General features: G+C 37.8%; 1 protein-coding gene across 1 annotated transcript; it reads left to right on the top strand.

Annotated features, from left to right (window-relative positions):
• Nucleotides 1-14,569: 14,569 nt before the first annotated feature.
• Nucleotides 14,570-15,136, top strand: LOC132424321 (keratin-associated protein 13-1-like; the record flags this gene model as incomplete). The annotated part of the gene is made up of 1 exon (XM_060010096.1): nt 14,570-15,136. A coding segment is annotated over one exon (567 nt), but the record flags the coding sequence as incomplete, so codon positions are not given.
• Nucleotides 15,137-16,219: the final 1,083 nt, after the last annotated feature.

Below are 16,219 nucleotides of genomic sequence, written 5' to 3'. Positions count from 1 at the left end.
TGTTTGGACTTTTAAAAAAATATCTTGCTTGGGGCTCCAAGTTTGGATAGATACCAAGAGAGGAAAATAGAGAAAAAGGAGAGATGATTAAGAATCTAACTATAACAATGACTTCAATATCTGGGGCACCTGGTTTGCATATTCTCCAGAAACTCTATACCTTGCAGTTACATGATATTGCTTAAGGGAAGCAGTACCAATGTATGTTCATGCCAAAGAAAACTGACCAAAGGCACACAGAACACACTGAAATACATAAATAGAAACATAAACCTGACTTTTTATCCTAAGTTAAGCAAATTATTGTAAAATAAGCTGGAATCTTTCTATTCTTTTGTGACATCCTAGAAAGAGATGATCCAGAAAGTAGGGAAAATAAAATGTGTTCTGGAGGAGAGGACCTTCAAGAAGGCAGAAGAGTAAGACATGGAGATCACCTTCTGCCCCACAAATACATCAAAAATGGATCTACATGTGGAACAACTGCTACAGAACACCTACTGAACGCTGACAGAAGACCTCAGACTTCCCAAAAGGCAAGAAACTCCCCACGTACCGGGGTAGGGCAAAAGAAAAAAGAAAAAACAGAGACAAAGAATAGGGATGGGACCTGCACCTCTGGGAGGGAGCTGTGAAGGAGGAAAGGTTTCCACACACTAAGAAGTCCCTTCACTGGTGGAAACGGGGGTTGGGCAAGGGGGAAGCTTTGGAGCCACAGAGGAGAGCTCAGCAACAGGAGTGCAGAGGGAAAAGTACAGAGATTCTGACACAGGGGATTGGTGCCGACCAGCACTCAGCAGCCTGAGAAGCTTGGTGGGGGCTGGGAGCTGAGGCTTGGGCTTTGGAGGTCAGATCCCAGGGAGAGGACTGAGATTGGCTGCATGAACACAGCCTGAAGGGGGCTAGTGCACCACAGCTAGCTGGGAGGGAGTCTGGGAAAAAGTCTGGAACTGCCTAAGAGACAAGAGACCATTGTTTCAGGATGTGCGAGGAGAAGAGATGCAGAGCACCACCTAAACAAGCTCCAGAGATGGGCACAAGATGCGGCTACCAGTGAGACACCAGAGATGGGCATGAGATGCTAAGGCTGCTACTAAAGCCACAAAGGATCCTGTGTACAAGCACAGGTCAATATCCACACCTTCCCGGGAGCCTGTGCAGCCCACTACTGCCAGGATCCCGTGATCCAGGGACAACTTCCCAGAGAGAACACATGGTGCGCCTCAGGCTGTTGCAACGTCACATAGGCCTCTGCCACCTCAGGCTCTCCCCGCATTCCATAGCCCTTCCTCCCACTGGCCTGAGTAAGCCAGAGCCCCTTAATCAGCCACTCCTTTAAAGCCCTACTATCTGGGTGAAGAACAGATGCCAGAGGACGACCTACATGCAGAGGCGAGGCCAAATCCAAAGCTGAACCTCAGGAGCTGTGCAAGCAAAGAAGAGAAAGGGAAATCTCTCTGTGCAGCCTTAGGAGCAGTGGATCAAATGTCCACAATCAACTTGATATACCCTTTCTCTGTGAAATACCTGAATAGACAATGAATCATCCCAAAATTGAGGCAGTGGACTTTGGGAGCAACTGTAGACTTGGGGTTTGCTGTATGCAACTAAATAGTTTCTGATTTATATATTTTTCTTAGTTTAGTTTTTAGTGCTTGTTATCATTGGTGGATTTGGTTATCGGTTTTTTAGTTCTCTTCTTTTTTTAAAATTACTTTTAAATTTTAATAATATATTTTATTAATTTTTATTTTAATAACTAATTTTAATTTTGTTATTCCTTTCTATTTTTCTCCCCTTTCTTCTGAGCCATGTGGCTGACAGGGTTTTTGTGCTCTGGCTGGGTGTCAGGCCTGATCCTCGGAGGTGGGAGAGCCAAGTTCTGAGTTCAGGACATTGGATCACCAGAGCCCTCCTGGCCCCATGTAATATCAGTCGGTGAGAGCTCTCACAGAGATCTCTGTCTCAACACTAAGACCCAGCTCCATTCAACGACCAGCAAGCTCCAGTGCTGGACACCTCATGCCAAACAACTAGCAAGATAGGAACACAAAACCACCCATTAGCAGAGAGGCTGACTAAAATCATAATAAGTTCACAGACACCCCAAAACACACCGCTGGGCTCAGTCCTGCCCACCAGAAAGACAAGATACAGCCTCATCCACCAAAACACAGGCATTAATCCCTCCACCAGGAAACCTACAAAGCCCACTAAATCAACCTTACCCACTGGGGGCAGAAAACAAAAACAACAGGAACTATGAACCTGCAGGCTGTGAAAAGAACACCTCAAACAGAGTAAGTTATGCAAAATGAGAAGAAGAGAAATGTGCAGCAGAAGAAGGAACAAAGTAAAAACCCACCAGACCAAGCAAATGGAGAGGAAATAGGCAGTCTACCTGAAAAAGAATTCAGAGTAATGATAGTAAAGATAACCCAAAATCTTGGAAATAGAATGGAGAAAATACAAGAAACATTTAACAAGGACCTAGAAGAACTATAGAGCAAACAAACAGTAATGAACAACACAATAAATGAAATTAAAAATTCTCTAGAAAGAATCAGTAGCAGAAAAACTGAGGCAGAAGAACAGATGAGTGAGCTGCAAGATACCATAATGGTAACAACTACCACAGAACAGAATAAAGAAGAAAGAATGAAAAGAATTGAGGACAGTCTCAGAGACATCTGGGACAATGTTAAATGCACCAACATTTGAATTGTATGGGTCCCAGAAGAAGAAGAGAAAAAGAAAGGGACTGAGAAACTATTTGAAGAGATTATAGTTGAAACCTTCCCTAATATGGGAAAGGAAATAGTCAATCAAGTCCAGGAAGCAAAGAGAGTCCCATACAGGATAAATTTAAGGAGAAACGTGCCAAGACACATATTAATCAAACTATCAAAAATTAAATACAAAGAAAATATATTAAAAGAAACACGGGGAAAACAAAAAATAGCATACAAAGGAATCCCTAAGGTTAACAGCTGATCTTTCAGCAGAAACTCTGAAAGCCAGAAGAGAGTGGTAGGAAATATTTAAAGTGATGAAAGTGAAAAAGCCTACAACCAAGATTACTCTACCCAGCAAGGATCTCATTCAGATTCGATGGAGAAATTAAAAACTTTACAGACAAGAAAAAGCTAAGAGAATTCAGCACCACCAAACCAGCTTTACAACAAATGCTACAGGAACTTCTCTAGGCAGGAAACACAAGAGAAGTAAAAGACTTACAATAACAAATCCAAAACAATTAATAAAATGGTAATGAGAATATACATACCGATAATTACCTTAAATGTAAATGGATTAAATGTTCCATCCAAAATACATAGACTAGCTGAATGGACAAAAAAAAAAAAATACCCATATATATGCTGTCTATAAGAGACCCACTTCAGTACATAAGGACACATACAGACTGAAAGTGAGGGGATGGAATGAGATATTCCATGAAAATGGAAATCAAAAGAAAGCTGGAGTAGCAAGTCTCATATTGGACAATATAGACTTTAAAATAAAGACTATTACAAGACAGAAAGAAGGACACTACATAATGATCAAGGGATCAACCTAAGAAGAAGATATAAAAATTGTAAAAATTTATGCACCCAACATAGGAGCACCTCAATACATAAGGCAAACGTTAACAGCCATAAAAGGGAAACACAATAATAGTAGGATACTTTAACACCCCACTTTCACCAATGGACAGATCAACCAAAATGAAAATGAATAAGGAAACACAAGTTTAAATGACACATTAAACATGATGGACTTAATTGATATTTATAGGAAATTCCATCCACAAACACCAGAATACAGTTTCTTCTCAAGGACTCATGGAACATTCTCCAGGATAGATCACATCTTGGGTCACAAATCAAGTCTTGGTAAATTTAAGAAATTGAAATAGTATCAAGTATCTTTTGAGACCACAGTGCTATGAGTCTAGATATCAGTTACAGGAAAAAAAAAAACTGTAAAATATAAAAACACATTGAGGCTAAACATTATGGTACTAAAAAACCAAGAGATCACTGAAAAAATCAAAGAGGCAATTAAAAAATACCTAGAAACAAATGACAATGAAAACATGACATGCAAAACCTATGGGATGCAGTGAAAGCAATTCTAAGAGGGAAGTTTATAACAATACAATCCTACTTCAAGAACTGAGACAAATCGCAAATAAACAACCTAACCTTATACCTAAAGTAATTAGAGAAAGAAGAACAAAAAACCTGCAAAGTTAGCAGAAGGAAAGTAATCATAAAGATCAGATCAGAAGTAAATGAAAAAGAAATGAAGGAAACGATAGTAAGGATCAATAAAACTAAAAGCTGGTTCTTTGAGAAGATAAACAAAATTGATAAAACATTAGCCAGACTCATCAAGAAAAAAAGGGAGAAGACTCAAATCAATAGAATTAGAAAGGAAAAAGAAGTAACAACTGACACTGAAGAAATACAAAGGAGAATGAGAGATTACTACAAGCAACTCTATGCCAATAAAATGGACAACCTGGAAGAAATGGACAAATTCTTAGAAGAGCACAACCTTCTGAGACTGAACCAGGAAGAAATAGAAAGTATAAATGGACCAATCACAAGTACTGAAATTGAAACTGTGATTAAAAAACTTCCAACAAAAAAATTCCAGGACCAGATGGCTTCACAGTAGAATTCTACCAAACATTTAGAGAAGAGCTAACACCAACCCTTCCCAAACTCTTCCAAACTATAGCAAAGGGAGGAGCACTCCCAAACTCATTCTACGAGACCACCATCACCCTGATACCAAAACCAGACAAAGATGTCACAAGGAAGAAAACTACAGACAAATATCACTGATGAACATAGATGCAAAAATCCTCAACAAAATACTAGCAAACAGAATCCAACAGCACATTAAAAGGATCATACACCATGATCAAGTGGCATTTATCCCAGGAATGCAAGGATTCTTCAATATAGGCTAATCAGTCAATGTGGTAAACCCTATTACTAAACTGAAGGAGAAAAACCATATGATAATCTCAATAGATGCAGAAAAAGTTTTCGACAAAATTCAACATCTATTTATGAAAAAAAACTCTTAGAAAGTAGGCATAGAAGGAACGTATCTCAACAGAATAAAGTCTGTATATAACAAACCTACAGCCAACATCAGTCTCAATGGTGAAAAACTGAAACCATTTCCACTAAGATCAGTAAAAAGACAAGGTTGCCCACTCTTACCACTATTATTCAACATAGTTTTGGAAGTTTTAGCCACAGCAATCAGACAAAAAAGAAACAAAAATCATACAAATCAGAAAAGAAGAATTAAAACTGTCACTGTTTGCTGATGACATGATACTATACATAGAGAATCCTAAAGATGCTACCAGAAAACTACTAGAGCTAATCAATGAATTTGGTAAAGTAGCAGGATAAAAAATTAATGCACAGAAATCTCTTGCATTCCTATACACTAATGATGAACAATCTGAAACAGAAATTAAGGGAACACTCCTATTTACTATTACAACAAAAAGAATAAAATACCTAGGAATAAACTTACCTAAGGAGACAAAAGACCTGTATGCAGAAAATTATAAGACACAGATAAAAGTAATTAAAGATGATACAAACAGATGGAGAGATATACCATGTCCTTGGATTGGAAGAATCAACATTGTGAAAATGACTCTACTACCCAAAGCAATCTACAGATTCAAGGCAATCACTATCAAACTACCACTGGAATTTTTCACAGAACTAGAACAAAAAATTTCACAATTTGTATGGAAACACAAAAGATCCCAAATAGCCAAAGCAATCTTGAGAAAGAAAAACAGAGTTGGAGGGAACAGGCTCCCTGATTTCAGACTATACTACAAAGCTACGGTAATCAAGACAATATGGTACTGGCACAAAAACAGAAATATAGATCAATGGAACAGGATAGAAAGCCCCGAGATAAACCCACACACATATGGTCATCCTATCATTGATAAAGGAGGCAAGAATATGCAATGGAGAAAAGACAGCCTCTTCAGTAAGTGGTGTTGGGAAGACTGGACCACTACAGGTAAAAGAATAAAATTAGAATGCTACATAACACCATACACAAAAATAAACTCAAAATGGGTTAAAAACCTAAATGTAAGGGCAGACACTATAAAACTCTTGGAGGAAAACATAGGCAGAACACTCTATGACGTAAATAACAGTAAGATTCTTTTTGACCCACCTCCTAGGGAAAAGGAAATAAAAACAAAAATAAACAAATGGGACCTAATGAAACTTAAAAGCTATTGCACAGCCAAGGAAACCATAAACAAGACAAAAAGACAACCCTCAGGATGGGAGAAAAAAATTGCAAATGAAGCCACTGACAAAGGTTTAATCTCCAAAATTTACAAGCAGGTCCTGCAGCTAAATATCAAAAAACAAACAACCCAATTCAAATATGGGCAGAAGACCTAAATAGACATTTCTCCAAAGAAGATATCCAAATTTCACAAAAATACATGAAAGGACTCTCAACATCACTAATCATTAGAGAAATGCAAATCAAAACTACAATGAGGTATCACCTCATACCTGTCAGAATGGCTATCACCAAAAAATCTACAAACAATAAATGCTGGAGAGGGTGTGGAGAAAAGGGAACCCTCTTACACTGTTGGTGGGAATGTAAATCAATACCGCTACTATGGAGAACAATATGGAGGTTCCTTAAGAAACTAAAAATAGAACTACCATATGACCCAGCAATCCCACTACTGGGCATATACTCTGAGAAAACCATAATTCAAAAAGAGTCATGTGCCACAATGTTCATTGCAGCACTATTTACAATAACCAGGACATGGAAGCAACCCAAGTGTGCATTGACAGATGAATGGATAAAGAAGATGTGGCACATATATACAATGGAATATTACTCTGTCATATAAAGAAATGAAATTGAGTTATTTGTAGTGAGGTGGATGGACTTAGAGCCTGTCATATAGAGTGAAGTAAGTCAGAAAGAGAAAAATAAACACTGTATGCTAACACATATATATGGAATCTAAAAAAAAAAAAAGTTCTGAAGAACCTAGGGGTAGGGTAGGAATAAAGACACAGATGTAGAGAATGGACTTGAGGACACAGGGAGGGGGAAGGGTAAGCTGGGAAGAAGTGAGAGAGTGGCATTGACATATATACACTACCAACTGTAAAATAGATAGCTAGTGGGAAGCAATTACAAAGCACAGCGAGATCAGCTTGGTGCTTTGTGACCACCTAGAGGGGTGAGATTGGGAGGATGGGAAGGGGACGCAAGAGGTGTTATGGAGATATATTTATACGTATAACTGATTCACTTTTTTATACAGCAGAAACTAACACAAGCATGTAAAGCAATTATACTCCAATAAAGATATTAAAATAACAAATGTGTTCTGACAAAGGGAGAGGAACACAAAGGGAGAGAGAGAGGTGGGGAGTGAGAAAGAAAGAGAATGAGAGAGAGAATTTCAGAAGTAATAATTTGCAGATTCCTAGTTGTAGCTTGAATTATTGGTGAATTGAAAAGTTTGAGTTAGTGATTAAAAATGGATTTTAAAAGTGTAATTTCTTGGAAATTTATAGGCAGCTCCTGAGTTAGCAGATCTGAAATTTCCTTAGTAATAAAGTTTTAAAAAATTAGTTCTTTGAGATCTTGGAATTGTGTCACATGACCTGTGTACTTCTGAACACACATGGGTTGGGAATAAGGTCAACCAACCTTTCCTGGAGAAACAATAGGACTGTCCAGGGACACCAGTCCATCCCTAGAGGTGAGGAAGTCCCTCATCCATAGCCCAGAGACTGGAAATCACAGAGTTTACAGCACCAAGCACACAGTCTCATCTTTCAGATACACTGATGTGGAAGAGCTCTCATATGTGGTCACAGGATGGCTGGAAGGTTCCCTGGTGGTCAGAAAATACTTGGTAGACACTGGGCATAGGAAGTCACTGTGTTCACTCAGTTCCTGGGAAATATTTTCTTTGTTTATTTGAGCAAAGATTTACATATATTCCTTACTAACTGCCAGGCAGTACTCTGGTTATTTTACGTGCATTATGTCCTTTAATTCTTATAATAATCCAATGAGGGAGGTACTATTATTTGCATGTCACTGGTGGGAAAAGTGGAGCATGAAGTTCTCAAGTCAATGGCACAAGATCTCAGTACTAGAAAAGGCAGTGCCAGGGTTTGCCTCAAAGGGATTCTGATGACAGAGCCTGTGCTTTCACTTCTACCTTACATTGTCCATCAATTGTGATGGGAGGCCCCCTCCCCAGAGCTTCTCACTGTGCTGGTGAGATTCTGAGATCTATGTTTTATCTCACCAGAGTTTCACTTCCTGAGTGGTATACATACACAATGGAATATTACCCAGCCATAAAAAAGAATGAAATAATGACATTGGCAGCAACATGGATGGACCTAGAAATTATCACAGTAAGTGAAGTAAGTTAAAGAAAGACAAATATCAAGCGATGATATCAAGTGATGATATCACTTATATGTGGAATCTAAGAAATAATACAAATAAACTTATTTACGAAACAGATATAGACTCACAGACATAGAAAACAAACTTAAGGCTACCAAAAGGGAAATGGGGGGAGGGATAAATTGGGAGTTTGGGATTAACGGATACACACTACTATATATAAAATAGATAAGCAACAAAGACCTACCGTATAGTACAGGGAACTATATTCAATATCTTGTAATAACCTATAATTGGAAAGAATCTGAAAAAGAATATATATAACAGAATCATTTTTTCTATATACCTGAAACATTATAAATCAACTATACTTCAATAAAAATTTAAAACATAAAAAATGAAAAGAGCGAAGAATAATATGTTATCAGTGAATGTTTTTGGGTGATAAGATTCAAGTGTTTCTTACATATTTATTTGTTGCTTATCCTTACTTTTCAAATTTTCTGCATGAAATACTTTTGTAATAAGAAAAGCACAATAAAAACATTATAAATTTTTAAAAAATAGATAAACATCAAGGTCCTTCTATATAGCACAGGGAACTATATTCAATATCTTGTAATACCTTATAATGGAAAAGAATCTGAAAAAGAATATTTATATGCAACTGAATCACTTTGCTGTACACCTGAAACTAACACAACATTGTAAATCAACTATAGTTCCATAATTAAAAAATATAAGATTCTGAGTGATCAAACATACTTCATTCCACAGTGCCCTATATGTTTGTTTGTTTTATTTAAATTCCAAGTTTTTAGAAATAAATCAATTAGTGGTTTTAGGATAAGCTTAAAATTCAATATAAAAAAAGATAACAAGAAAGGAAGAAGGAACCCTGTGCATAACACTTCCCTAGAAATAAATGGACTAAACTATGCTTTACAGCCCTTTAACCACTCTTATCAAAACCTTAGTCTACTTCGTCTAGGACAGTACTCGTCTAGGACAGAATTCTGACAGTGATGTTGCCAGAACCAAGTTTTAGCATCATAGAATTTGAGTACTGCAATGTGAAAATAAATAGAGTTAAGCAGCTTACCCTGCAAGTTAAGTGAGAAAACCAAAACAAAGACCCTAAATTAGAGGTTTCTCAGTTGTCAGAACTCTCTCCTGTTGTCTCCAACAGACATTGGGAAACCATGGCCTCTGCTATGTCTGTATCTCCAATCATCCAACTACTGCTGTGTTCAGCCAACTTAGCACTGCAAAACCAGTCTGCTCGAGAGAAAATGGGGCTCCATTCCTGTCTAGGGCTCCACCTAATTACAGGGGTGAACAGCCTAGGAAACAAATAAATCTCAAGTATCCTCTACTTTTAAGGTTCTGAAAATCCAGAAACATCTTGGGATAAACTTTTCCTCTTCAGCATCCTTTTTCCTGCTCTCCCCTCCAGGTATTCCCCACCCATATTCCCCCAATGCGCCTACCCCTACATCTGGAGATGAAGAGAGTTTATGAACAGGAAGCTCATCCAATCTTATGTTACCTTCCAGAGGTTAGATGACTAAATAGAGAGTAAATATGGGCCTGCCTTCTGTATGCCACTCATCATGTCTTCAATCAGCAAAGACTTTGGGCAAAAAGAAATGAGGCAGGGGATTGTGACAACCCCAGATCAGGAAGAGGTCAAACCTCCACAACGTGGCAGGAGAGGAAATGTGCTCACACACACGTCTTCTAGCATTTTCTCTTTCCCCATCTCACTACTCTCCACTAGCTCAGGACTTGATACCAGCTCGATAAATCCAAGCCTATGAGTCTTATCTGAGCATGACTTGTGAGGGGAAAAATTTCCAAATCTGTTAATAGGTATAGTCAACCTTCACTCAGCTACCCTATCAAAGAAAGAACAAACAAAAAGTAGCTAATATTTGCATAACCTTCTTACATGTTTTATTTCATTTAAGATATTTGCTATCTAAATTCCCTTTTCAGTCAATCAACATATATTTATGGAGTGTCTACTATATGCCATGGACTGTTTCAGTTCCACTCATATATTCAACATGCCATTCATCTGATTTTTAACTAAAAAGACCTTTTTATTCCGCCTCCCAATTGTAGTTATCATAGTCTGTCAAAATTGCTCTTCTCTCCTGTATTTATAGTCAGTCATTACTAGTCATCATGAGGCCATCTGCACTGTGCCACTGGGTAGTGACACGCAGCCTTTGTTCAATCCCTAAGATGTTGCATCTTGCAGGATGGATATTAATGTTATTAAATCCATCTTCAACGTTCCCAAACAACAGTGTTCATAACAGCTATTACATTTCTTCAGTAACAAGAAGAAGGGGTACTGCATATTATTAGCAGAAACCTCCCATTACAATAGAATTATGATGTTATAAACAGAAACTAGATTTCCCTTTCTCTCTTTTTAATGTTCTGCTTTATATTCTTGGAAAGACAATTCCTATACAAAAGTGGTTACACATGTCAGGCATGTAGTATGATTTCACACAGCTACAAGCATCTCCTATGGCTACCAGCTAGATGTTAAACCTTTAGTTTAACAATGGTTAAATTCTGATTTAACAATCAGAATCACATGTGGAGTGGTCTGGGAAGGAGTTCAATCATCTGGGTTATTTTTAATTGTTTATATATTTTTCAGGATGGTTTGTTGCATATTCAGCAGTAATACACCACTGATTTAAGTCTTTGCCCAGTATATAAAAACCAACTCAAATTCTTCTGGCATCTGAAGAATTTAAGTCAGAGGATCATCAGTGTAAGTGAGGTGGTCCAATTGGCTTGTGATTTGTTCCATAATTGATGTTTTATATTCCAGCCCATCAACACAGATACGTGGTATTTTCCTATTAAACATGGAAGAATATCCCTCAAGTGCACAAGGGAGTTGGTTTTCACAAATTGTCTTAATACCCAAAGCTTCTAATTCATCTCTCATTCTCCTATTTATGATAGAGGCATTAACTAACACAACAAAATAGTAGTGCCAGCTCAATGGCTAATGGTAACTGAAATTAGCAGCATGGTTAGAGTTGTTGGGAATTAGAAGGAAGCATACCCATACGAATGGAGCAGCTTGTATGCACTTCCAGGCAACGACAAGCAAGGGAGCCTGGTGTATCCAGAGTTTCAGAAATTTTGGAAGTCATAAATCTACATTTTATGTGAATTCTTTTGATTTTTAAATATAGGCAACTAATTTGGAGTTTAATAAAAGCCTATGGAGACCCGCACTTGTGCAATAAACAAACCTATGTAGGTTGGATTTGATAGAGGACCTGAGAGTTTGTGATGTATTATTTCAGCTGGCATCATTGATTACCACATTGATGTAAGGATGGTTAGAGGTGTACTGAGGAGAGAAGGGCATCGTTGCAGCCTGAAGGTTGTGTCACTACAGACAAATTTTGCTGAATTTATTATTTTACTTAACACTGGTCCTGCCTTAAGCCAGTAAAAAGTCATTCTTACTTGTGATAAGGCAACTATTTTCAAGAAAGGACAGAGATTTGAGAAAGGCATGGTCTTCACAACATTGCATGGGCTAGGATTTTTACCCCAGTGGCTAGGAGTCCATATGAAAAAAATTAGAAAATTAAAAGATAAGCTTTTAAAAAGTAGCTGTTTGATGTGGGTGCAGCTATTTTATCTTTCCTTTGACTTATAAAAATGCTGGATAGTGCTTTCTTTTTTTAAGTGGCAATTAAACATATTTTTACACTGAGGAAAAGTTGATAATTTAAGCATATATAGTATAATTTTATTGTATTTTTATTAAATAAAGCTGCAATTCAGTGCCATAAGCCACAACATTAACTTCTTGAATTCCTGATAACACATATTTGACCATCGGTATGTGTTACATCAGTGCGTTTCTCTTGAAATTGTCAGAAACATAGTAATATACTCAAAGAATATGATAAATCTGTCAGACATGTTCCTATGTATTTTAACTTAGAGTTAAAGAAGATCAGAGACAAATAACAAAAGCAACAATAAATTATAACAATGTAATGATCAAAGCTTTGGTTGGAGCACAGGAGAGAGACGTTGCCATGGAAGGTATCTTGGAGGGAGATTTGGGCACTCCACGTAGGTTCCTGATATTTCAAAGAGAACATCAATAGCACATATTCAGACATTTTGGGCAGGGCATCTAAGGTAAAGACAGAGACAGATTTAACCTAATGGAGCTTAAGTGTGAGGGTCCTCCTGAGGATTCTTTTGCTTAACTTTTTCCAAAACTCTCTTGGTATTCCTCCAGGGAAGCTTGGACAAAGCTGCTGCTCCAGCTGGGCTGCTATGGACTGGGTGTCACTTCTGTGTCCTTGTGGTAGTTCTGGGGCTGTGGATGAATCCAGAGAGCTGCCTCTACTACCTCTAGCCAACAGAGTCAACCTGATGAACCTCAGGACCTCAGGGAGCTTTGACCTCAAGAAGAAGGATTTGAACCAATATACTGCTCTGCTACCTGCTAGGAGGCCACTAAAGCCTAGGGTCCACAGCTATTTGCAGCTAATCTTCACACAAGTCCCCAAACCCCAGGGCCAGAAGACTTAGAGGGGAGGTGAACCAGGACACCTGGCAGAGCTAAGCATAACCCCAGGCTTGAAGCTCTGACCAAGAAGGAGTAACGGAGGATGTTACAGGTGCAGCATTAGTTATAACAAATGGCAATGTTGAAAGAAAACTTTCCACGTCATTGAAAATAATTTAAGTGTTTTTTGATATACAATTCTAGAGAAAAGCTGAATTATATTTCTATTCTTTCCAAAGAAAATCATGTTGATAAAACGATCATCCTACGTAGAGGCGATCAAGGACTGTGTAGCCAAGAAATGTTGGGGAAAGTTTATAGATGATATATTAATGTCTTGATTTTGTAATATTTGTGTCTTTAGTCAACCTGTAGGTTTTTGTTGGTTAATATTCTTTATTCTAAAGTAGTATTCATATTTATATCTACTATTATATACACAGTGTTGTATTCTTTGTGCTATAAAAGGACCCTGAAGTTATAAACTTCAAGGTTTTCAAAACCTGAGTCCACGTTTAATAAGAAACCTGGGACAGAATCATGTACTTAATTAGGGCTCTACCAAGGCCTTGGAAATACTCAGAAGGCATTCAAAATTTTGTGATCAGGTTCAGAAATATCGTGGGAGGAGAAACCCTAGGACATTTTACAAATATAAATGTATCTACAAAACTCATGAATTGAGCTCATTTTGAAACAATTTTGATTTAGTTGAATTAAAAGTAGAGTATCCATAGTTCGTCCACTGGGTTAGAGGAAAATCCTGGCAGATTTGTCCCTCTTTCTACCACTGTCACTAGTTTCCTCACTTCATCCCCATAGTGTCTCCCACTTTGTTTTTCTTCACATATGTCCATAGTGGTCTGTTCTTTCTTTAGAATTGATTAACTTTTTAAACAATTTTAAAAAATTTATTCAAGATCATCCCCATTCCTAGTGATCTCTCTCAATCCCTTTGGCATATTTTATACGGCTCTTCTAGATTGGACATAGTAAGCACTGCTAATAGTTTAAGCAAATTGGAAACAGTAAGTAAGTAAGATGGAAAATTATGTTGCAGAGTGAGAATCAATGGCTTGCTATAAAGGCAATCTTTGTAAGGTTTCTCATCAAGACCTGATTTCTGCCTCTTGACAATTGGCACAAAAGGGAGATGACAGCATTGCAGTCCCCATTCTAGGAAGAAAACCTTCCCCAGCCGAACCAGGAGTAGATATACAGGAGTTATTGCCCAAGAAAATAAGAAGAGCTTACTTGGCCATGATGAAGTAGACATTAATTCCATGCTGTCAGACCATTCGTAACATAGATATAATTCATTGACATAGAGCTATAAAAATGAGTTCACTTATAAATATAAGATGAAGGGAGTTAGTTAACTGTTATTACAAAAAGAATTACTGAGTTACATGTAAGCAAATGAGTGGGCTCAAATATGGAAAAGATGTTACTGTAAGGTGCCACACCCATTACTGTGAATATATAAATACCACAGTCCAGGAGTAACATTCAAACTCAGAATCTTCTCACTGTAATTCAGCTGAACTCACATCTCCTGTCAATATGTCCTACAACCGCTGCTCTGGAAAACTCTCTCTCTTCCTTGGGGACCACCTGTGCTATTCAGGCTCCTCCTGTGGCTCTTCTTATCCAGCAACCTGGTCTACTGGTACTGGTACTGACTCCTGCTCTCCTACTACCTGCCAGCTGGGCTCCTCTCTCTACAGTGGTTGTCAGGAGACCTGCTGTAAACCCACTAGGTATCAGACATTCTATGTGCTGTCTAGACCTAGCCAGATATCCTGCTACCACTCAAGAACCTCAACACTCTGCAGGCCCTCTCAGACAACTTATTCTAGGTCTCTAGGCTTTGGGTCCAGCAACAGCTGCTCCCTGGGCTATGGATCTGGAAGCTCCTACTTACCAGGCTGTGGTTCCAGTAGCTTCAGACCTGTGGCTTACAGAGTCCGTGGTTTCCCTTCTTTAAACTATGGATCTAGATTCTGCTACCCATCCTACTTCACTTCTGGGAACGTCCAGTCTTGTTACAGACCAACCTGTGGATCTGGCTCCTACTGATCATCGTACATAATTTTTAATCTTGTCCAATGTCTTCAATGACTCTATTCATAACCTTTATTGTTTTCATCATCTACAGGAAGAATTACCCTCTTATTTCTAATTATCAAATTGTCACCTTATCTCTGGTCCTGAACGTTGGCTGACAAACTTTATCTAACAATTTTTATTATTAAAGTACTAACTCAAAATAAAGTCTAAAGTCTGCATTGCAGATAGAATTGACATTGTATTTTCTTCCAAAATTGTGTGAAAAGTCATTATAATCTAATAAATTAATTGATTCTGATATCCAGCTATGTTTATTATTGTTAGTTGTTTATTATTATTGTTTATGTGATTGTAATAGATAAAAGTGTTTATTGACTAGGGTTTGATTGTGATAGATAAAAAAGATAATATGAAAAGATCAGGGCTTCCCTGGTGGCGCAGTTGTTGAGAGTCCACCTGCCGATGCAGGGGACACGGGTTCGTGCCCCGGTCTGGGAAGATCCCACATGCTGCGGAGCGGCTGGGACCGTGAGCCATGGCCGCTGAAACTGCATGTCCAGAGCCTGTGTTCCACAACGGGAGAGGCCACAACAGTGAGAGGCCCGCGCACCGCAAAAAAAAGAAAAAGATCAATATGCACATGGGAATAGGTTCTGAAATCCTACAAAGTTGGGGATTTGAACAAATTTTAGAGGACCTCAGATATTTTTCTTACTCAGACTATAACTGGTGGAAGAGTATTGTTTGAATAGAATATCTCAGAATCAGAAATTAGATTGATTCCCTTGTAGGATGTGGATCCCCACATAGATACAGTTATAGATATAGTTTTATATAGCTATAATTACCAATGAATATATAGCTATAAATGAATATGTAAATATAGATGATTATATAGATGATACAGTTATAGTTTGATATCCAAGGAAAATTTATCAGACTTCAAGAAGTTAAGAAATTATTAAAACCAAAATATGTGTTATGTGGTATAAACAGACTTACAAGGGATTCAGTAAATAGAAAGGTAAGACATAGATCTTATAATAACTATAATCCATATGCTTAAGAAATAGAGATAGAAAATTTTGGCAG

This window comes from Delphinus delphis, chromosome 4 (genome assembly GCF_949987515.2).
Source record: "Delphinus delphis chromosome 4, mDelDel1.2, whole genome shotgun sequence".
In the NCBI taxonomy this organism is placed as follows: Eukaryota; Metazoa; Chordata; class Mammalia; order Artiodactyla; family Delphinidae; genus Delphinus; species Delphinus delphis.
The sequence above is the reverse complement of the archived record's forward strand: the minus strand, read 5'-3'. Positions and strand labels throughout refer to the sequence as shown.